The 24,351-nt window shown below is 40.5% G+C and overlaps 1 protein-coding gene across 2 annotated transcripts; it reads left to right on the top strand.

Moving 5' to 3' along the window:
• Window positions 1-1,646: 1,646 nt before the first annotated feature.
• Window positions 1,647-23,379, top strand: LOC117813699 (AF4/FMR2 family member 4-like). Of its 2 annotated transcripts, none has more exons than XM_034684696.1 (2): window positions 1,647-1,704; window positions 22,905-23,379. In XM_034684696.1, exons 1-2 carry the CDS (start codon window positions 1,651-1,653, stop codon window positions 23,184-23,186), a joined length of 336 nt encoding a protein of 111 aa, XP_034540587.1. In that variant the 5' UTR covers window positions 1,647-1,650; the 3' UTR covers window positions 23,187-23,379. The 2 variants fall into 2 exon arrangements, with proteins under 2 accessions (XP_034540587.1, XP_034540588.1); XM_034684697.1 differs by lacking the exon at window positions 1,647-1,704 and adding an exon at window positions 4,332-4,431.
• Window positions 23,380-24,351: the final 972 nt, after the last annotated feature.

The following is a 24,351-nucleotide window of genomic DNA, read 5'->3' as shown; positions in this document are numbered from 1 at the left end:
CATTGCCCTGTACACCAACACTTACCAGTTTTTAAAAATTTCACAAGGGATTTTACTGCTTGGCCTTTAAGATGGTCAGGCATAAGACAGCCATATAACCCAGATATAACCTGTTGATATCAATGACGTAAACAAACAGAGGAAATGTGGTCAATGTGTGCAAGAAACGAAATCTGTCATTGCACTTTGGTTCAAAGTTTTTCCTAAGATTTTTCAAACACCTGGCACTTAATATACCACTGGGCTATTCAATTAGAGGCAACCTCCAAATGGCCCAACCTGCCCGCATACATAAATCCAATATATGAAAATTTATTCGAGCAGCACGTACAATGCAAAAAAGTAGCTTCAGGGGGCCCTGGTGGCCTAGCGGTCTAAGCGCCCCACATACAGAGGCTGCAGTCCTCGTCGCAGGGGTTGCTGGGTCGATTCCCAGCCGGTCGACCATTCCCTGCATGTCTTCCCCCACTCTCTACTCCCCGTATTTCCTGTATTTCCTGTCTGTCTTCAGCTGTCCTGTAAAATAAAAGGCAAAAAGGCCAAAAATACAACTTAAAAAAAGAAATAAAAGTAGCTTGCTAGTGAGCCCCCTTACTTCATTTGGCCTGTCTTGGTCGATAGTTGCATGTAAACAGTACCGATCAGAGTGGAGGTTCATGAAAGTAGTTGTGTTAAAACATTCAGATTATTCTTAGTGTCTTAGTTTTCAAAAATGTCTTCCACACTAAAACAAAGAATAGCTGGCAAAAACCATCACTCTAAGCCTGCCCGGTCTGCAAAGTTTGATTTTCTCTACTGATAAAGCAAAACCAACATGCAACATATGCACCAAGTGCGTTGCAGTAATTAAAGCTAAAATGTTTGGAAGCATCACTTTGAATAACACCCATAGACTGTATAAAATATGGACATAGTATCTGTGACGTCACCCATCTGTTTCTGAAGCGCTGTTTTGTGGCCAATCGTCGGCGGGAGACATATTACTGCTGTCGAGCGATTGTGACGCAAAGAGGCGGACTTTGAGCCTCCTAGCCAACAGCTACAGTGTTCCCGCCTGTCAATCAAGTCAGCTGTGCCTCTCATTGGAAGACTTGTAATCTCAGTATCTTCGAAATTGCCGCGTTACAAATAACCCCCCCCCCCCCCCCCCCCCCCCCCGATACAGTGTGTGCCGATCGAGAAATGAGCTATCCAGACTACTCTCGTCTTTTGTACCAGGCTGTAAACATGTTTATTTCTGCTGTAAAGATCGTCTTTTTTTAATTGGTGTGTATGTGGTTTCCAGTACTTCCGGAGCCAGCCTCAAGTGGATCCCCTTTGAGCTGCATTTTATAGCACGTCCGCATTGGACTCGTATTTTTAGACTGAAGGTTGCCACTTGATAACACCCGACTTTCTGAACCACCTTTCCCAGGGGATCCCGAGGAGTGTGCCTGTAGTTTACAATTTCAGCTGCCCGATTACTCACCCACTCCCGCTCCAGAGCCCACATCACAACCATCCTTCAGCACCTCCACTGGCTCCCCATTCAGTACCGAATCCACTTCAAGATCCTGCTCATCAGCTACAAAGCCCTCAATAACCTCGCCCCGTCTTACCTGACCGACCTCCTCAAATGCCACTCCCCATCTCGCCGCCTCAGATCATCAGATGCCAACCTCCTGTCCAGAGAGTAGTGAGAGAATGCTTGCGTGGTATTGCAAAGTGAGTCTTTGCAATAATAACACTGATTGCTGGTTTAATAAGGTTTGCCATTTCTAGATACATGACAAAAAGTGTTTTTGATCTCAAACAATAATGCATGCAATACATCTGGGGGTTTAGTAATTTAATATCAATATGCTAGAACAGACAGATGCTCCTACAACAATGTGTTCATTCCTGCTGATGCTTATCCTTACTATATTTTTTTAACCAACCTAAAAGCTCACATATGTCTTCACATTTCTGTGAGCGGGGTCACGCCAGCACTTCAGCGCTGCAGTGAAAGTGTATGATAGGGGTGCTGGGAGTAGTCACAGCTGGCTGTATGTGGGTTACCATCACCAGCAGGGCCGGCAGAGCCGCTGAGAGGGGTCCTGGAATTTACACGCATAATTATCACTCTCTGCTCTCTGGCTTTTAGAGGCTCACTCTGCGTGTGTGCAAGTGTGTGTGTGTGTGTGTGTGTGTGTGTGTGTGTGTGTACAGTAAGTCAATGAAGGCATGTGTATTTAGCTTTGTGTGGTTTTAGGAACAATGTCACATTCAGGTATAACAGCATCACTCACCTCTTTCCCTTAATTTATATTTTGGTTCCAACGTCCCTTCTGTTTGTTTTGACAGTTTAGCGTGGGAAACACAAACCTCTCTGTTTGACTTTTTTATACCTACATGAATCTTCTTGTATTCTGGAGCATCACTGACAGGCTCTGTCTTGTGTTGCTTTTAAAACAACCATTATGATAGGCTTGATGCAGGCAGCTTGTGAGCTAATCTCTTGAGTTTCTTGATCTAACACTAGGTGTCAGTATCGTGTCTAGCTCTCATGGTGCAGGAAACACACTTTCCATCCCCACTTTATAACTGACTTTGAAATTCCCTAACTAAATGGCTCATTAAATGACAGAGACAGGATTATAATTAAAGATGCTCATTTTGGAATCCCATGATTCACAGAGCATGTTAGGGGGGGGGGGGGGGGGAATCAGGCACTGACCGAAATATCACTGCTGTTCAATCCATATTGAGGATTCTTCATACAACAAAAGAAATGCAATAACAGGCTATATTTATGCTTGGTTATAAAGCGTTTGAAGTTTCATGTTTGGCGATTAATTCTTCAGTCTCAAGTTTTATGAAACACCCTATAAAGAAACCAAACACATCTTTAAAATAAAATTCCTCTGTTAAAACTTATTTATAGATTAATACAACTGGTTCACATTCTTCTCATGGTCCATTAAAAAAACCCACATATCATGTCCTATTTGTATTGTACTGTTATAAGTAGTAAATCATCAGTCAGGAGGGAAGTGAATGACCTGCTGGTTTCTCAAAAGGTCATGTAACACACCATCTTGCACCCCGACCTCTCCAAGGGCCCCTCAGTGAAGATCTGGTAGTGCTGATAAGGACTGAGGAGAACACACTCCTTCACGTCTTCATTGCAGAGAGAGATGGGTCTGCAGAATGTCAGCAACATATTGGTGACCCTTGGAGCAACAACACCCCGCTCTTACAAGAGAGAATATGTCTGACCTTTCACCTCTGAATGCCTTTACTTCCTTTCCTAATCTCTTGTACCTTCACCACATTCCAATACAGCCTTCTCTTTCGTCTCAGTCCTTTTTGACTTTATTCAAATTTTTCGTTTGGAAACACTGTGCAGTTGTTTTAGGCTCAGCGACTGGCGGTAGCTGAGTTTATGGTGATTATGCAGATTAGTTCATTCTGGATGACATGCTGTTGTTACTGGAACAAGGGAGAGGATTGGTGTTTCCCAGTTTTGCAAACCAAACCAGCCTCAAGACACCGCAGCCAATTCACAGTAATCCAATGTAGCACTTTTCCTCTGCAAATGAAAGAGGTGCTGAGCTGGTGTATTGCTGGAGTTGGTGGAGGTTGGTCGTGCATGTGACTTTATTGGCTCGGCCATTCATACTTGTAAAGGAGCACACCAAAAGCTGCATGTGTGTACTTCAGCCAAGTGAACCTGATCCTTCTCTTGATCTTCCTCTTTGGATGATAAGGTGGATCATTCCTGGTGCTTTGGTGCCTTTTAGAATACCACTTTTAGCCTCTGGGATGTCAGCAGCAGCCTACTGACAAAGTGTTCCAATCCACTACTGTCCACTTATACTCACACAAGAAAGTTTCACACAGCCTAACAAATGTATTTACAATTGTCACGCTCAGAAAGTTCTGGTCTTTCTATCAACTGACTGGATGAGGCCAAGGTAGAGCATGCAGGAGTAGAAACCTTTTGAAAAGGTGACTTTCTTGTTTTGACTTATTCTTTTTTGGGGCTTATTTGAAAACACAGCTTGAGAGAGTCAGGAAATGTGGAGAGAAAGTCTGGAATGACATGTACCAAATACTGTCAGAACTGAGAATTATCCTATGACCAGTGAGATCTGTACATGGGGTGCCTGCTCTACCAACTAAGCCAAACTGGCGTCACATAATGGTGACCGTTCTTGCTTTGATATTGCTGGTACATATGAGCGTATCTAGAACTAATAAGTCTGCACAAAAAAGTATCATGCAAAAAAAGATGGAACTCCTTTGTTAGGCCACGGTGGTGTCAACGCTGAAGCTTTTTGTTTCAATTTCTGTCTGCCCCCTTATATGAACAACTGGTGCCAAGCTGAGGTGTGCACCCCAGAAAATTGTTACCACCTAGCTACACAGAGGAACCTGGAGACATGAGTCAAACTCATGGATTTACTGGTGAGCATCTTTAGATTAAGGCAGCTTGGAATATATTTTGGCTAGCTAGTACATTATATATCTTCAATCTTACTTTTATAAAATTTTCTTAGGTGTGTGTGTGTGTGTGTGTGTGTGTGTGTGTGTGTGTGTGTGCAGGGGTGGCATAAAGTCTGCGTGCACACACTGCATGTTCACACACACACACACACACACACACACACACACACACACACACACACACACACACACACACACACACACACACACATATAAAGATGTCCAAAGTGACAATTTAAAGTACTTAAAACATTGCACTGAAAAAAAAATCATTTTTCAAGGTTTGCTTGCATTTTTAAAACTTTATCAGTTTAATACCTCTACAGAGCAGTACACTAATGACATTTCTGACATTAAGGACATTTTTTGTTATTTTCATTGGATTGATTTCTCTGCTACACACCTCTCTTATGAAACAGTAAAGAAAACCACTGGAAGCCTGTTCCAATGCAGTCCAAAAACTTGTTTTAGACACCGAGTTTGCCTCTGACAAGGCAAATAGCCAGTCAGAGGATGGGATTTTGGGGTGTCCAAAAATATTTTGAGGGGTGCACTTCCACCTCTGGTCACCTCTTTGGCCACACCCCTGCTGGAGAGGTCTGTTGAGGCAAGAGTTATCCCTGCCTGTTGTATAACAGAAATGAACTGTTCAGTGAAATGAAATATCTCATTGGCTAACACATAGTTTGAATGTGAGGTAAAAGACATCGCTATATCACTAATTGTGCGGTCATGTGATTTACTCAGCTTTCCATGGTGATTCAGCAAGGTGTATGATGTCTGCTGAGGAGGAAGGAATTAAACCCACATACACAGTTTTTGTTTTTGAAACATGCACACTTGAAGTAATGGCTAATCCCTTATCGAAAGAATCACAAGTATGTGCGCCAAGTTTATAAAAGAAACTGGGGACCCATGTGGAGTTGGGTGCCCATATGGAGTTGCATGCTTTGCGCGTCATAGAGGAAATTGCAAGATTATGCCCTAGGCCTGGCCAGTAGTAATTACTGAAGAAGTGGCCTATAATCTGTGGTTGTTCTGTTATGTGTGTGAGTATTACTGTGATTGTGAGGAAGCTGGGATGGCATTGTTGCTCATGTTTTTGCAGTCTTCTGTAAAGGTTGTTTCTGGCAACACACACTTCACACTTCACCTTCAGGATTTAAATGGTCACAAAGTATAATGTATCTTTAATATATAAGGAAAAATATCTACTCTGGTGATATATATAATTGCACATTAAATCTATAAACTGATGACAGTGTATTTGAGGATTTTTGTAATAACTAATAAAGTCCTTTAGTTTGGTTGTTGCAGAAATTACCTACATTTTGATGAATATGTATCATCTGATGGAAAGAACTGCACAGACTAGTAGTAACAAACTTTTACAAAGTAAAACCAGTCCATTCAGCAGTTGCCGCTGGGCACTAAAAGCCCCTTTTATAAAGCCCCACCTTTGATCTCAGGAGATAACTGGCACAGTTTAATTAATCATCAGTTTTTCTTGGCTCTTTCTTTGTCTGGCTTTCGTCACCTTTTCCCTTGGCACCGGTTTCCCCATCAGGATTAAAGTTTCACTGAAATCATTACTGAATAAAAAGTTATAAATTACCAGCCAATCATAATCTCTGTCATTAAAGCTTGATAAAAGCCCCGGTTTGGTAGAGAGCACCTGCTCTACCTGCCATCAGCTCCCCATGCTGTGTGCAGCTGCTACTTTGGCTGGCATGTCGTTGATTCAGTTCCAGACCCCGAAGCCCTTTACCATCAACACTCACTCAGAGCTACCGCATTAAGGTTGGTGAAAAATGACCCCTAAGGTCATGGCTCATCATAAAACCGCATGACAACACCTCACAGTAGTTCCTGACAGCTCAGAACATCTCGTTCCAGTCAGGTCTTTGAAGCGTGCCAGCCTCATTAACCACAAGCAGCAGCTGAGTGTTGGTTGCATCAACTGATGTTGCAATTAGGGATTTCCCAGGCAGACAGGTAAGGACATTAAGGAGGAATAATTTCTAAATTACAGGGGAGAGGATGAATGAATACTCTTTTAAAGTCTGCAACTCAAATTAGACATGTGTCAAACTAAAACAGACCACGATCCAAACATATCATGGGAGGAGATGCTGCACATAAATGCAGTCAATGAAAACACATGGATTCAATTATATACAGTTAGTAGAACAGGTATTCATAAAAACACCTCATATATTTGACATATTTGGTCATCACGTTTTTTCAACAACTGGCAAGCAGATGAGTTTTTAAAGCACTTCTAACATGGAAGCAGTTTGTCACTTTCCTTAAACAAAATCTGATGTGAAAACCCGAAAACATCCCTAAAGCTTAAAGTGCTTCAGTGCATGCTTTTAAACTCAAAGTTCTGAAGCACTACCACTAAATACATCCTGACTGTCCTAACCCCAGAGTTAATAGAAACATTTAAAATTCCAAAAGTCTCTGGTCAATTAGAAAACATTTCATTCTAAATCAGTAATTAAGAAGAAATAAAATGACATCATAAGTCAACAAATAAAACATGGGCAGTATTCAGTATGTAAAGAGCAATCCCTCAATACAAAGTGACAGTGAAACTCTTCATCCAGCTACTCAGCCAACAAAGCACACTCACTGGACTAACGTCACAAGTCTTCATGTCTGTGGTACGACTTGATGTTGCTGTAAATCAGATGTGTGTGGAGACCACATCAAGAAGGGCAAGTAGGGATAGGTCTGTGAAGTAGCAGTGGCTGGGGAGACTATACCTAGGTTACAAATCTGCCAGTAGCTGGTGAAATCTTTGGTCTACTGCCACAGAAAGAGGTGGGACATCAAGTGCTATAACTCCTGTGACATTTTGAACTGCTTCAGCAAGGACAACTTTTTTCCTCCTCTTGTAATACTTGTTGCAGCTTTTTGCAAATTGCAGTAGCATTATCTTCAGAAACAGGGAAAAACGTCCATACCTGTGACGCCATTTTGACTCTTGCATGGACTGTAGGGGAGAACGGGGTCGGTTGTCACACTTTTTACTGTTTTAATGATAGCTCATCATCAAAACATCTTTCAATAGTCATTCCTACATTGAATTGAAGCTTAAGGTGTTGGCTTGAAATGTGTGTCCCTCGCATTTTCCAACTCATTGTAACAAAGAGGCAAGATACTCTGACACATTGCATTTTCCAACTCATTGTAACAAAGAGGCAAGACACTCTGACACATTGTGACAACCAACCCCATTACGGGGATGGTTGTCACACACTATGGTGTTGGTTGTCACAATGGTATTTCAATGGGAAAAATATTTTAAAAAAGGCAAGAAGGCAGAACTAAATTTGAAAGTTTAATTGCACTGACAAGTGATAAGTCAACATAACTTAATGCATTTTAACATAAAATGAGCAAGAAACAGGAAACACATCTTTATGCCAGCCTATATAACAACATAAAGAACAAAACAAATAGGCCTAAAAATAATGGCCTACTCAACTAGGCTACATGCAGTCACTGTCTGAGTCACAGTGATGGCAAATGTAGGATCTGCGCACTCCAACTAATTTCACCATACATGATTTTGCCAACATTGGGGTTAGTTGTTACATGTGACAACCAACCCCAAAGAAAATGTGACGACCAACCCCGCATCAAGGCTAACAACCATCTAACAACTACTTAGCTAGCTAATAAAAACTATAGCTTTAGGCAAGATATAACGAGTGTGCCAACCAACGCGTGTGACAACCAACCCCGTTCTCCCCTACTTGTTCTTCTTCTGTGCTTATTGGCAGATCACATGCCGCCACTTTCTTCGTTTGAATGTGTAGGCTTCTTAAAAAGTAAATGATAGATTGTTTTTATCAGAAGAAACTGTAATATTGGAATAATAAGTAATACCTTGTGAAGAAAGTTGGATGCCAAAACTTGTCTAAGTTAACAGTTTACATCTATGTTCTATTTTTAGAACTTGCCATTTAAATTAATGCTATTTAACCTTTTTTCTAAAGATGAGTGCTGAGGTTCGTCCTGTCTCGTCCTTTTCTGATACTTCAGCACCGCACAACAACATTTTGCATTATGACATTTTTGGGCCTGTAGTCTGTATACACTTTGACACTTTTAGAAAACGTCTCAAGACCCACTGGATTAACCGCACTGATGTGTTGTAAATGACTTATTGTCCTACAGAGTTGCAGTGCTTGCACCATGGAAGAGGAAAGGGAAGAAGGATACAGTAAAAGAGAGGGAAGTGTTAAGTTGGAAACCTTCTCGTTCTCTCAAAGACCTTCTCCGTCCGTCTGTCTGCAGCCTGTCCTGTTATTCTTCCCCTTGATGCTGATTTATGGGCTTGCCTGTTACTAGGAAACAGACACGCACAGTGGTTCTTCATCACTCTGAGTGGACCGGTTGCACTGCCAGAACCCGATTTGGACTCAGAGCCAAACACTAATGCGTGCACAGAACGACCTGCAGTAACTGTAACCTATCCTGCCAGAATGAAAAAACACACGAGCATCAGCCAGCGTGAGTGCCGGCGTCAAAGTCAGCCAAAAAAGTTGGATCAATAAACTTATCAAATAACAATAATCAGCCAATGGGCTTTTATTGACAGATCCAAGGCTACCTACACGCTAACTTGCAGGTTAATCAACAACATAATGACTTAATGAGTGCTGCGGGTTTGACTCAGCAGGAAGCAACTGTTCTGTTTTACATCAAGTAGCATGCTCCTGCAGCATGACTCACCCCTGCTGGGCCAAGTCCTGGACTCTGTGTAATTCTGGGAGACAGTGCAAAGACCTGCCTGCCTAACTGCCTAACTGCCTGACTGACTGACAGAGAGGGACATGGAGTGTGTGGTATATTTGCCTACAACATTTTTGGTTGTAGGTCTGTTGCGTCCATCGCAACAAGACTAGAAAAAAGCAAGCAGGCCTAGACTTTTTCTCATCCATCCTTACTGGTCAAATGAAAGACAGTCGTCCAGCCTTAAAATGTGTTATTTAATCTACTGAATGTTTTTCATGTCACTTTCAAAAAATGCAGTAATTTATATGTAAAGAATTATCAAATTTGAAGCTTCAGGTAGAACTTTTTAATGTCAGAAAAAAATCATTGACAAAATAATCTCAGTGAGTTCCTAAAAGTTCCTTAACTTACCTCAGTTTGCTACATAAAGAAAAACACCCTGTCCGTCCAGGGAGCAGGTCAGGCCATGTTTAACCTCTGAGATTCTATAATCCGCTCTTAATGCTGGCTCACTCTTCCACTTAAATGGTCTGCATGTCTGAAGCTAAGCTGACAAGATGGAGGTATTGACATGAATCAGGCAATAAAGGGCTTCACTTTGTAAGTCTCTCTGAGGCCAGTTGGCTTATGCAAATAGTAGACCACCCGTTACCACTGAAGAAGGATTAAGAGCCCACTGTAATGAGCCGGCAGCCGCTGTGAAGGACAAGTTTGGTAGAGAGGAAATGTGAATAGAAATCAGTTTCATCATTAAACTCAATGAATAATCTAATGGTGGATATGCAAAGTTATGATTTCCTGATCGTTCTGTCTGTTTTGTTTGATCTCTAAAAACTCAAATCTGGTCTCTAAAGCTGCAGAGGTCGTATTCATTTAGTGTTTGTTTGTTCTTTCTTTATTTGTCCAGGAGTTGGGACAGCGTGTATTCACAGCACAGACTTCCAGGAATGTACCGAGGCAACTAATTTGATGAAGCCATTTAAATGGAAATTTAAATTCTTATGTCAAAATTGAGCACAATTTATTAGACACGGCTGAATAGGGATTACAATCTGCAGGGGAACAATGTTATAGAGAGCAGTTAACATTAGCAGAGCCAGCAGCACCAGCCTTTGGTCCTCTCTGCAGGTAAACGTTCCCATAAATATGTTTGTTGCTTAACTCTCTGGTCAACTGGACACATCCTTCATACAACTTTATCTCCAGTTTCTAGATCAAATTATGCCAATCCACGCTGCAATACGTGATGCCATCTGTCACATCCTTGTTTCAGTGACATTTTTTTTTTAGGACTTTTAATTTTTATTTTACAAAAACAAAACAGAAGTAATATATGACACACATCTGATTGTTGCAAATAATCCCACCCCCAACCCCACCCACACACAAAACCTTAACCAAGAGGGTTCAGCAGGTGCCATCTTCTATAGTGGCTTAGCATATAAAGGAACATAAAAATAATAAGATCCAATTGATATAAAAATAAAAAAACAATACAAGACCATTTCTAATTTTCACACTTGACCTTCATTCTGGCCTGTTAATCCCATTAAAATACAAGCCCCACTTCAGAAGATATTTTTCTGTTCTGTCCTGCAGTTTCAGTGACATTTTAAGAGAAGAGATTCATTCTAATACATAATACTTTAATACATAAACACAAATAATTACTTAAAAGTAATGAAGAATGGTAATCAGAAATGGGCTAAGGGCTGAAAAGCTTTTTCAACAACAGTGACGATCCTGTTTTCTTAGTTTAGTAGAAATGGCAGCAATATCTGTAACTTAAAATGAATATATTTTCAGTATTTAAAATCATAGCATGTTCCTTATGTGCTTTAGAAATCTGCGCTTCTTTTTGATTGGCTGTTGAGGCCACAGAACAACTAAATAAAACATGTATTAAAACTTGTGAGGAGCTCAATTGTGCAATATAATGTGTCCTCAAACAAAATTGAAAAGCATGTCCGCTTCTGAAAACAAATGAACCAAAGTCACTGTAAACTGGGGGGGGGGGGAATGAAAGGCCCTCATTTAACGTGTCAATATGTGTGATTCTCATCCAATGCATCCGTAACAACAGCATAAACTCTCATGTTTGTGTTTCTGCTCTGGGAAGAGGCTCTACTGTAACAATAAAGATCCATCAACAGATTGTGGAAATGACTGATGAGAGGAGCAGCGTGTGTCCCAGACAACAGGAGTGTTGTTGGAATGGATGGCAGTCAGCCGCATCCACTCTCACTGGATGAGACGGAGGCACACCTGCAGTCGCGCCATATTTCTCTCTCATCACGTCCACTCATTGTCATTCACTGGGACAAACACACTCTACTTACACACTCAGTCAGAGGTGTGTCTGCTCATTAGTGCACATGTGGCCACATGTCCAGGAGGAAATTTGGTTTTCTTCTGGTCTTTAGCTTTTGTGGAATTACTTTTGAAAGATTTGAATAGTGAAAGAGGTTTAGGATTTAAAGATAGCCTCTGACACTGTTTCTTTGTTACCTAGTGCAAGCTTGGTCCTTATTTTATTATAAGATAAGATAAGATAAGATATTACTTTATTGATCCCCTGGGAGGGAAATTCAGTTGGTGCAGCAACCCAGACATAAGTACAATCAAGGAAAAAGTTCCAATTAGTAAAATAAAATGAGTAAAAAAAAAAAAAAAGATAAAGATAGAATACAATTTACATATATACAATGTTACAAATGGAATTTAGATAAATACAAATAGATTAAATAGCAGTAATTACAGGCAGTACTAAACATGTTTCAGTAGAGACAGGTTGACATGGTGTGAATGTGGTTGGTAATGACAGATTAAGCACTATAATAAATAAATATGGGTATATAATATGACCATAAGTTGTAGTAAACAATAATAATGTAATATAACATAATATAATACAGCAAGATAATTATATAATATAATATAATATGCATTATAATGTCATCAGTGGCCATCTTTACCTTCAGCTTTTTGCTTCAGAATTTGATTCCAGTGTTACACAGAAACATCCTAAGGTAGCTCCCTTATAGCTGTAACCAAACAAAAGTAGGGATAGTGCCCCTCAGTCCATTCAAGACTCAAATAATGTACTGATGAAATTTAAGAACTGATAAAAGTCACTCACAGTACAGGTACAATGCTTTAAGCCTGAGAGCGAGGACAGGTTACCTAATCAAATAGTCTTATGTAAGCATAATCCAATTGTTATGTCTTCTGACTTACGTAAACGGCCCGCCATTTTTTTTATGTGTGTGTGTGTGTGTGTGTGTGTGTGTGTGTGTGTGTGTGTGTGTGTGTGTGTGTTAGGTATGATTGTGTTTGCTGTTGGATTTCTATTTGTGCTTTACAAACTTAATAAGTCACATTCACAGTGCAGCAGCAGGTACAAAGCTCCTCCATGACTTTGCCTTTGTACTCTTCCACTGGACCGATCAGCGCTATAATATTCCAGCTTGCAGTGTGATTTAACACAGCATACCAGCAGTAGTAAAAGAAGCATGACGTGTAAACAAACAGTGCAAGCTTCCCTAGACACACACACACACACACACACACACACACACACACACACACACACACACACACACACACACACACACTCACACACACATAAAAACACTTCTTCTCCATCCTGCTGGTTCCACAGTTTACCTGGTCACCATCTTTTGTCAAAAGATGCCTCTAAAGCGTAAATCGATAGCAAAAGGATATTACTAATTTGCGCCCAAAATCACACCATGTTCTCAAACAGTTTTATATTTTACCACCACTCATTCCATTTGTATTGTCAGAACATGGGTCAGATTTTTTGATACTGTAAACCAAACAAAACCTTCGTTTAAGATCCCAGGAGTGATCTATCTCAATTGATCCTCTAACAGCAAAACCCTAAACTATGATTGGCTAAAGGTGAAACTCTGCCATTTAGGATGTGTTGCGGCAGGCTGCTTGTGTCTGTCTTTACTTTTAAATGATGTACACTTTCTTTGTTAATACTTCAAATTGTGCAAAAATACTATGTACATCTATCTCATAAGACTGGTGTGTAGAAGAGGAACCAGTCCTTCACAAATAAGAACAGGTGTGTTTTTGACATCATGACAGTTTGCTGGAGTCCGCTTCCAATTTTAAATCATGACTTCTGACAAACATCTTCTTCGGGGTCATTAAAGAACTTTTCATAGAAAATCTATATGTTGCCGCTTTGTTGTGGCATGCCTATTTTATTTTCAAACCAAAAGTGATTCAGCGTTTCCAGCGCTCGGTGTCCTCAGCCCAAAAAACACCCTCAACATCAGCTGATTTATGTCACAGAGCTCCCAGTGCTCTCAATTGAAACAGTTCAACTGTTGGAACACTGCCGCACTCATCAATGTCACTTCTTGATCAATCAAGAAAGAGTGGGACTTCTGATATCAACTTCTGATATCAACTTTGTCAACAACAAAGGGGCGGCAGTGGCTCAGTCCATAGGGACTTGGCTTGTCTTGGGAACCGGAGGGTCACCGGCTCGAGTCCCAGTATGGATGAAGTTTGGCAAGTGGACTGGTGGCTGGAGAGGTGCTGGTTTACTTGCCTGGGCACTGCCGAGGTGTCCTTGAGCAAGGCACCGAACCCCCAACTGCTTGAGGTGCGCTTGTTGATGGCAGCATCCTCACTCTGACATCTCTCCCTATGTGCATGTGCATAACACTGTATAAAAAACTGTGTGTAGCATGACCAAAAATTAACACAAGTGAAAAAATTGAATTTCCCCCATGGGGATTAATAAAGTACATTTCTTAACAACGACCGAGGTCTGTGCGGAGTCTTTTTGAGGTACATTTTCCAAGTTTAGAGCTTTTAGCTAATGCTACGACACAATTTCCATCAATAGTTTTTACAGTTTCTTGATGAAATGCCGTTGAATGAAAGCAAGTATGAAGCATGCAGAGTATTTTAAAGCAGACCTAACCATCACTACTTTGGGAAGCAGAAGTGCTGCTGGAGTACTTTCGCAACCTACCAACAGTAAACACTGGTGAGAAACGCTCAAAAAGTGAGGTCATGGGTGCTTCTAGCACAAAAAAAAACGCCTTAGTGGACACCGCCCCCAGAAGTTAAAAATTGTACACAGGAATAAAACAGCTGTTTGATTTTGTAAATAAAGTAGATATACTTCTGCTTGCTTAACATCATGGGTAGCATGTTTTTATACCCAATCTTAGTACGTCAAAATAAGCTTGTCTTGAGATCTTAGATTAACAAGTCACTACTCGGTCAAGTAACGCTCCAGAGATGCTTAGTAGCACATCTCAGTGGACAGCACTGTTGGATAGAACACTGGCTCATTAGGGGCCACCTTTCTGCCTCCTTAACTTTGACCAAGACTGCTATAGCCTAGCAAAGGCATAGCAGTCCTGCCTTGGACATGCTGTAAAATGAGCTGAAGTCTGTAGCATTCTTATGAAAAACTTCTTAACACTAACTCTCAGAATTTTTTTTCCCAAAAAGCAGTAACCCCCTCTTTGATGACCGTTGACTTTTTTAAAGATTCTTAAAACAGCTGTTCTTTTTTAATCTCCACTTTTCATTTGCACTTCAATGTGTACTCAGTGGATATATTATTAATCACCAAATAACACCTCTTTAGCTGGCATTCTCTAATTCATCATTGCCCTGATTGTTTATGATAATACAGTTAGATTAATAATATAACCCAGCATGAGTTCTGTGGGAAAAAGAGCTCAGTTTAAAGTCTCAGACATGAAAAAGCCTCTGACCACACAGTCGTCTTTAACCTGTGTCTACGTGCTGTTATTAATAACACAACACTGTGACCTGCACATCAGGACACCTTGACAAATAGGCAGATCTAAAAGGTTTTGGACAGTTAAGTGTACACTAAGTGGCATGCTTTATGGGATATGTAGTGTAGGTTTGGAGTGTATGTGTATGTGTGTGTGTGTGTGTGAATAGTTTTGGCTCAGTGGATATGTGGTAATCAATTAGGAGTCTGCAAAGTGAACCAATGCCAGCAGAGAATTTCATTCCAGAGCGTTCAATTAAGCTAAATGTGCTGGACTCTGAGTTTGAGCTGCAGGCCAGACAGATGCAAGAGGTGTCCTTGTGATTCGGCTCTTTAATGTTTCTATTGGCAGACTCTGTGAGGATGTTTTAATGTCGGGTTCATTCACAGAGCATTGGGTTGGGGGATACAAAGCACTTGCACGCCATTTTATTTGTGTTTTCTTTCGCCTTGGCTTCTTGTGAGGCGTGTTTTATGATGGTTGCTGAATCCATGTATTTGTCATGCCTGCGGTCGAGCTCGTGAGCTCAATATGCTCTCAGTATTTTGTTTTGAACGTATGATTAGCAAATAAGCAAATGTTGTGCTCTTGGCGAACATTAAAGTGATATTTTGCTTTCTGCGGAGGCAGATTTATTTCAGGAGAAAAAAAATCTGGTGAAGATGAATTTCAGGAAATAAGAGGACAAAGACAACGTGACCACCTGCTCTTAATTTTACTGGAAGATGATCAAAACATGGTTAGCTGATGAGGAACACATGTTCCTAATGTGCAATCTGTATTTTGTTAAAAGCTCCAACTGAAATGGACTTATGTACTTCTGAAGAAATCCTTTCAACTGTACCAGCTAAACATGCTGTGAATTAGTGCCCGAATGCCAAATTGGACCACAAACTAGTCCAACGTTGACCTTTGAACTCGACTGTACCCACCAGCTTGATGCTGGCACTCCTTTTTTCTTTGTGCTGCGTGTATGCGTGTGTTCATTCATCTTTCCTGTGGTTTCTGTGAGGATATTGGATACTGTCATGCGGATACTCATGGGAAGGTTTGTTGTGGCCTTGTGCATTAGCAACACTGGGCTCGGCTGTTTTCTAAGTTGCAAAACAGAGTTCATGGAGCTGCAGTCTGCATTTAATTGGTAAACACCGACTAAATAAAAGTTTTCAATAACAAATTTTACGGCTGTCACTGGGGCAGTAAGGGAAAAGGAGATGGAAAGATATTTATTTATTCGCACATTAGCTGTCATGGCTTATTTTGTGCTTGCAATAAACGTGCCAGCAGTTGTAAAGGAAGCCATAAATGATATTAACTGTGTATAAACAATTTTGATTAGTTACTCATGCTTCAAATGATCTTTTGTTTGCATTGATTCTCTTTGATTGTGGCTCTAAATCAAGGTGGTTTTCCAATTAAACTCGGCTCCACACATCCAAAACACACAGAAAACACATGTTGGTATCTGAATGGAAATGCTGTCCATTCTTAAGAACACACGCTGTTTTGCTCCCCTCCTGCCAGGTGTTTGAAGTTCTTTCAGCACTCTTGTAATATTTAACTAACTGTTGTGACTCTCTTAGACATGAGGGTGGTCATAAGGGTGGGGGCACAAATTCATGAGGTAGGAAACATACACACACACACACACACACACACCCATTGACACAGTCACATGCATGCTGGATGATACCCGCACTCATATAGCATGCACACACACTCTTTACTCTAACAGCCCCGAGGGATTAGTAATGGTTTCTTGGCAGCGAGCCTGGTTTCTAGCACCACTCATCGTTGGGATCCCATATCGAGGGGATTTTCACTTCACCTCGCTGTGTTTTTCTTGCACTAAACTCGTAGGTTTTCATCTTGACAGCACATGTTAAAAGAAGAGTGATCATCGTAATCACGGGAAAAACACAAGACGAGTTCAAGAGGGGACCACATGTTTGTCTAGTTGCGGTTGTAAATTGTGTGTTCTGTATTTTTCTGATGCTGCTTTCACAACAAATCCACTAATGGTTTTATAGCAGCCAGTCTCCATGGCAGCGCTGGAAGCCAAAAGAGGTGCACCCTGGGAGGACAATATGAATGTGTTGAGTGTCTGCAGGATTAGGACCACAGGGCGATTTTTCATTTCACCTTTGGGCCACCGAACAAGAGAGTAATGGGGAGCGTTGCCTCTCCCTGCAGCTAATCTCCCTTCAGCACTTGAGGGCAAGCAGCAGAGTGGGAGGATAGTCTGTGTGTGTGTGTATGTTGGGGGGGAGTCTGGGTATAAGTGTGTGTGTGTTTGTATGAGAGTAAGTAAGGGCCAGATGATGCATGCTAACAAGTGCAGCCACGGAATATTAATCACAGACTGCTTAGTCTTCCCTGTGCTTTGGCTAAGAAACGTATCAGCATTCATGACATGTCGACACTTGAACAGCAACACACAACCTGCTGCTTTAACTCATTAGTTTGTATGTTGTTGTCCAGGTGAAAATCACTGTCCTAATAGTTTCTCTTGTGGGTTATTTTTCTTGAGGGAAATTCCAGTATTTGTGGACCTGAATGTTGTTTTAATAGGTTTGCCTGTCGGTCAAGTAGAAATTGTTAAAAACTGAACTCAAGAATAACATCAACTGGGGAAATCACCACAGGGAATCCCATTTGGTCTTGTCAATGAATCTACAGCATAACAAATCAACTCCGGGTCAGCTTTATAGTTGATTTTAGCCTGGGAATCCAGTCATGGCCAATCGCAGCAGTTTATGTGAAAGGAAACTGTTGAGGAACTTTTGTAAAGAACTAAGATGGCTAAATCATGCCCTAGCAAATGTCTGTACACTATCTTGAACTAAATGGCATCATTCTTACAAGTCATCATCAGAGTTACCAGTCAGACAAGTTATTCATATTTTCACAATTACAGGCCCAAATTGCCAAACATGTTGTGTTTGAGCTATAGCGCAGCCACCACCCACTCGCCAGGGCTGCAGCTACGGTAAATGGCTACTGCCTTGATACTATAATACTCTACTACCCGGATTTAAACAAGTACAGATGACTGAGGGCGTCTTTGAGGTTGGCGCATTTTGGCAGTGTTTTGGTCTAGAAAAAGGAGATAAAGTTTATGGAGGTTGTGTTTGGTTAAGCTGGTCTATAACCACTCAACTTGAGCTATGTATAACCAGGCCATTCAAAGAGGTCGAAGGTCGGTGGTGCTAGCTCTGCTAGTGTTGGCCTCATTAGTGAAACTGATTTGAAATGGTTTACCCACAGACTCTGCGATCCTGTGTTAAGCCTGTTTAAAAACTGTGCTTCATTATGACAGCTTCCTGGTGGTTGTCTTATCTTAAGACTAGTCAGTTAATTGGAATCAATTACATTTATTTTTTAAAGACTAAGAAATTATTCACTTTGAAACATCCTTATTTCCAATCCCCACAGAAGATCCTAAATGAGGACTTCTTGACTGACTGTGTTAGAAAGACAGACAACTCTTTTGGGTAGTTGTTTTCAGTAGTTGCATTGTAGCTCTCCAATGCCTAAGAAAGATTTGTAAAGTGCAATTTATTTGATTTTAGTGGAAGTGGAAGACTCACATTTCTCAAGAATGCATTTGCCAGAGTCGGTAAGGCCTAATCTCTGCAGCAGTGGTCCTAAGCCTGAGGGTAATATTCTGTATCTTCTCCCAGTTTTTCGTTAGTTTCTGTGTGGATTTGCAAAGTAGCATTCTTTCAAAGTTAAGTCAAGTGCGACAATAAACAAGGGGAAGTCTCCAAAGATCAATAGCTCCTCAAAACTAATAAGTCTCTGAAAAAAACGTTTAGAGTTGACTTTTTTTCTTCTTCTTGGGAATTACAATCCCCCAAAGTTTCCAGCTAGTCCTCTGCAACATAAGTGGTGAGTAAGACGTTTAATAGCCATTGTACCATTTTCTCAAATTATTAGAAAAACACAGATTTACCAATATTGCAATTCCCCCTTAGATGCTGAGAGTCCTTGTTTCAAATGAATATTTTCTCTAACTACAGACAGTCCTTTACAGAAATTACATCCTCCTCTTTCGAAGCACTTAACAACAAAATGATTGCATCTTACTTTCATATTGTTTTGTATCAAATTAGGTTTCCACCAACTTTCTCATCAATGTTGTTATATAAAACAGAAAGATCCATGCAGGACGAGGCTTCAGCGTCACCGTTAAAAGCAGACATATGTCAGTGCTGACGTTTTCAGTCATACGGTCCTGAGCAAACTCGCCCCAAGGGAGGAAGACTTCTGAGACTCAGCCACCACTTCTCCGGTGTGTTGTACCTCCAGCCAGGCGGACTGAGTGGTTACCTGGGATAGAGAGGAGTGGACCACACAAACACAGACATGTACATCTACACACATACACACACACACGCACACACGCTCACACACAGCTTTGTACATCGTGTTTAATGGTTTCAGTGGAAAGCTGCCAAACTCACTGACGATCTCTCTCTTCTTCTCCTTCTCATTTCCTCCATACCTCCCAATTTTTCTTAATTTTGCCTTCCCCCTTCTCCAAACTCTGCCCTCTGTTTTTCTATCTAACTGCATATGCTCTTACCTCCCTCATGAAAGAAATGACCAGACATTGAGAAAAGAGAACCATGAGATGTCTGTTAGGTATAGGGATCTGACATGATACACGGTGTGCCACACACAGATTAGGCCTGCAGACTTAGTACCATCGTCATCCTCCTTTGCCTAAAAGCACTTTCTGGAGACCTCCCATTTTATTCTTTGGAATTTTTCATTCCTGATTTAAACACACAGGTCGTGACTAAGGTTATTTCAACAGGCTGGAACAGAAAGCAACAGGGAGGCTGGACAGGAATGTGGAGGAGCAGATTCAGATGGATAAAGTTTGTGTTAAGCCATTCGGCCCACGCATTGGATGAGCTTTTACTTCACTGCTACAATCTCTTCTCTGGAAAGTGATGTTTTAAAGATGGAGAAGATAACATATAGAGTGGTGGTGGGTGAGACTGATGTCATCCCAAAGCCTTTAATGGGTTGTTTCAGTGCACTGGGTATGGCCTCCCATGGTGCACACGAATAGCTCTTAAGCATATATAGAATAATGTTCATCTTTGCACAAGAAGTTATATCAGTGTATGTGACTTAACTCTAAACAAAAGGTTAAGTACAAGACCACTTGAAATTGATTTTACTTTTTCTATTATTTGAGTTAACGGCTTTATCATGGATTGCAAAAAAGGAGCAGTCAAATGCAACATAGCATGAATAAGCTAACGACAAACAGACAAAGTCATCAATGGGTGTGGCTCTGCAGGATGTCAAACTGCTTGCAGGATACCTGATGATTCATAAGTTTGTGAAGTTTGTGAAGTTTGTTTCATGCAGTTCATGCTTCCCCTTTTAATTCATCCATTTAACAACCTCTTGCAAATTGTATATCTTGTCCATAAGTTCAGGACTTGACATTAGCTATTAACTATTTTGCTTACTAGTCACTGTGGCTAGTAGTTTTCCAAAGTCACTAGCCACTCAGCATTTTTACTAGCCACAATTTTGTTGTTGGGAAATTAAAATCTATAGGGTAAAAGTTGACTATGGTGATATAGAATACATAATAACATATAACACTACAGGTTGTTTGCAAATATTTAGCTCTGATAAGGTTGTGTTTAAAGCTCCTTTTTATGAAAACATGCAGGATTTTAATACAAAGACATAAGAACAGTAGCTTCTTATTGAATATAATAAAAATGATTGAGGGGTGGAGTAGATAAATTTAAAAAATAAGAACTAAACTAAAACTACACAGTGAGATAAACACTGTTTTAATATTTCTTAAAATGAATAATACAAGTACCCTCATCATGTTAAGTCCTAATTGTCTTTCTGCCATGATTTAGTCATGACCAGGGCTTAAACCAACATTTTCTGTGACTACACACAGTTAAAACTGGGCTCAGAATTTTGGCAGTTAATAATATTTGTTTGCAATGAATTCCTGATCGAACTGAAGTTGGATACAGTCGACCAAGTTAAGTAACTTACAGTCAAATTTATTAGATTACATTAGATTCAATTTATTGTCATTGAGCTTGTCACAGGTACAAGCAATGAAATATAGATAGCATCTAACCAGAAGTGCTTAGCAGTAAGTTAAATAACATGAATAATAAAGAATATACAAATATGACTGATGAATAAATATGATATAATATGTATCTACATGAATGACTAGGCTATATATGTACAGAAGTTCAGATGTATGCAAACTCAAAGTTCCTCACAGGAGCATTGAAGAGCTCAAAACCCGATGTGTCCCCACTCTTATGATTGATTGGCGGATCTAGTTTAATTATTTTGTAAGTAACTATCCAATGAAACCGCACCAAATTCTAACCCTACATGGGTAAAGTCTAGATACTAATCTGACAGTACTTTGAATTTGAGCTAATTCCAAATACTTTTTCAATGCTTATAAGACTCAAACAACATCATAGGAAAGCTGCTGATGTTTTGAGTTTCTAGTGGTTTTAAAATTTACTCAGAGGTTTCACCAAAAACAACTCATCACTCACCTTTGACTGCCTGAAAGAAACAAACTTTAAGCAAGTCACTCTAAGAACATGAAGTTTCATACTGTAGATTCTTCTAAAAGCTGTGTTTTGCACAGCCTTTGGTCTCTGTATTGTACATGAAAGCTGCCCAGTCTTCTGCAGATGTGCACTATTAAGTTACTTTATTGGAGAAGGCCACGATTGGCACCTTCCTTGAGTAATTTCTGATGATCGTTTTGCGTAGACTTTACCACAAATGCCACATCCGAAAAAAACAGCCTCTCCTTGTGTGAACACATGAAAAGATCCCAACAGTTCCTCCATCCAGACATCTTGTTGACGACTGTTCAGTTTTCACCGGTTGCAACAGCCAGGAAGCATTTCAGGTCAACACTAATTTTTTCCTGTCTTTCAACAGTCACTTTTTTGGGGCTTTGGACGCGCTGTAACTCATTGACAAAGCTAATGCAAACAAAAGTTCAGCACTGTAACACTGCATTAGTTACTGAGAACAGCATTGTTTCAGATGACAGATGTGAGCATGTTTGTCACTTAAAGATTGTTTCCATCCTTAGTGTGCACTTGCAAACACCCCATTCCTTACAATCAGCGCTTTTGTTTTATGATTTGCATCACAGTCAAGGATGCATTTTTTTTTGTGGAGATCAATGAAGTGACTAGCTCTGCATGACGCATGATAAACAGAATCAGATGTATGTGGTTTTCATCAGGAAGCTGAAGGACAAGGACATCGAACACTTCCTCTCCCCATTGTGATACACTGATCTGCCTTTCACAATACATTATCCCCTGACACAATGGAAAAACATGCCGTATAATAGAACCTTTGATTTCATTAATGAGGGAAAAGTCATTGTTATTTCACTGCTGCAACACATCTGTTTACTTCCTTTCTCCTGCAGATGATTTTTGTTTTAGACTTCATTGAGTTTCTTCATCAGTTATCAGTTTTTAATACAAGGGAACTTGATTTTCTTGTTCTGGTACTTATTTTTGAATGTGAAAGGTGGTTATTGTTGTTGGCAGTAACAAAGTAAGGGCTTGTACGTTGTACGGAGTGTTTTCTTATCATGCTACTTCTAGGTCAAATTAACATTTTATTTAACATTTGAATTAATGTAAAAGTATTAACATTAATCAGCTTTACTGTTATAAATCACTTTAAATTTAACATTTTGATTCAAGATGAAGTGGAAACATTTTTCTGTATGCATTTTAAAAAGATGCAGAACGTTACATCAGCACCAGTGTAAGCAATTTTTACCTGTAACTTTTATGTTGCCAATTTCTCCAAACTCAGAGATCCAAGCTGGTGTTTGAGGACAGGGTCCATTCAGCAGATCACTTCTTACAGGAGGCCACGAAGCTCAAACACCATTCAGATGCACTGTTGGACCGCTTTGATACAGTGGTTTATTACCTGGACGCTGTGGTGTCTTTCATCAAATGTGGGAACACTCTGGAGAAGAGCGCCCAAGAATCCAAGTGTCCCTTCCCCATGTATGCAGAAACGGTCAAACTTATCAAATACACTATGAAGTTAAAAAGCTACATGGCCCCCGATGCAACACCAGCAGACTAGAGGCTAGCTGTGCTCTGCCTACGATGCCAGTCGCTCCTCTACCTGCAGGTATTCAAGCTAAGGAAAGACAGCACACCTTAATACTCCAAAACAGACACTGAACACTTAAAGAATTCCCAGTCAGTCAACATTAACCATGAATCTAAAGTTTTGTGCTCTAAGAGTAATATTAAAAATATCCTCCATGTTGTTACAGATGCTATAGTAACCATTTTTGCCACATAGTCAACAGGAAGAAGTGAAATCATAAATGTATAAATGTGCAGCTCTCCTCTCTGCAGATTGATTTGATATGACGTGATTTGGTGTTCCCTGGTGTTGCTCTTACGAGAGTAATTACCAGTGTTGTTGGGTTATGAGCAATTGTGGTCAAGTGTGTAACACAGCAGGGTGATTGGTAATAACATTTATTTTTCTAATATCTAACTTTATTGAGTCTACATCTTATAATGCGGCCGTTCATCTGCACTTGAGAGGCAAACTACAGCCTGGGTAAAAGGAATGTGTCCTTGTGCGGGTCATGGGTTTCTCTGCTGTTACCAACCTATCTGGAGTGGACACTTCTTCACCTTCACTCCCCCCTCCGAGCTTCGTGGAGCTCCAGGGCTCCCAACAACACATTGAATTAACCCATATAATAAAGCGAGTGGCTGAATGGGTTTTGTAGGGAGCAGAAAGGAGGTAATGCTCTGTGTTTTCTAAATGGGGGAGCAGAGGGCCTTTCAGAGGGAAAACATGCTGATTACTGTATTGTAAAATGGCTTTTGATTCCCCCTGCCTGCTTTAATCCCCAGGACACAACAGTGGCCCTGTCTCTCACCAATAGCAATTGAGCCTCTAAGGAGACTTGTATTACCAGCGAGAGGGGTTTAATTGTGAACTCGATCAGTTATTAAAGAAGCCAGGGCCAGCTGAATTGGAGACTGGTGGGCCAGTCCTCCACTGCTTTTGACCGTTGTGCCTCTTTCTTCTGAGACTGTGGGTAGCAGTTTGTTGTTTGCAATGCATAGGCAAGGGATGAATACAGGCTCCCCACTATAGAGTCCTTTCTTTTCCCTCCACCCTCTAACTTTTTCCTCCTCTTCTCCTACTGGCTTCTAGGGAACGCAATTAAAGTGGGGGACATTTTGGGGAGGATGGAGCAGTGGTGGGGATGGAGGGGGAG

This window comes from Notolabrus celidotus, chromosome 6 (assembly GCF_009762535.1).
Source record: "Notolabrus celidotus isolate fNotCel1 chromosome 6, fNotCel1.pri, whole genome shotgun sequence".
Taxonomy (NCBI): Eukaryota; Metazoa; Chordata; class Actinopteri; order Labriformes; family Labridae; genus Notolabrus; species Notolabrus celidotus.
Note: the sequence above shows the minus strand (reverse complement) of the source record. Positions and strands in the feature narration are given on the sequence as shown.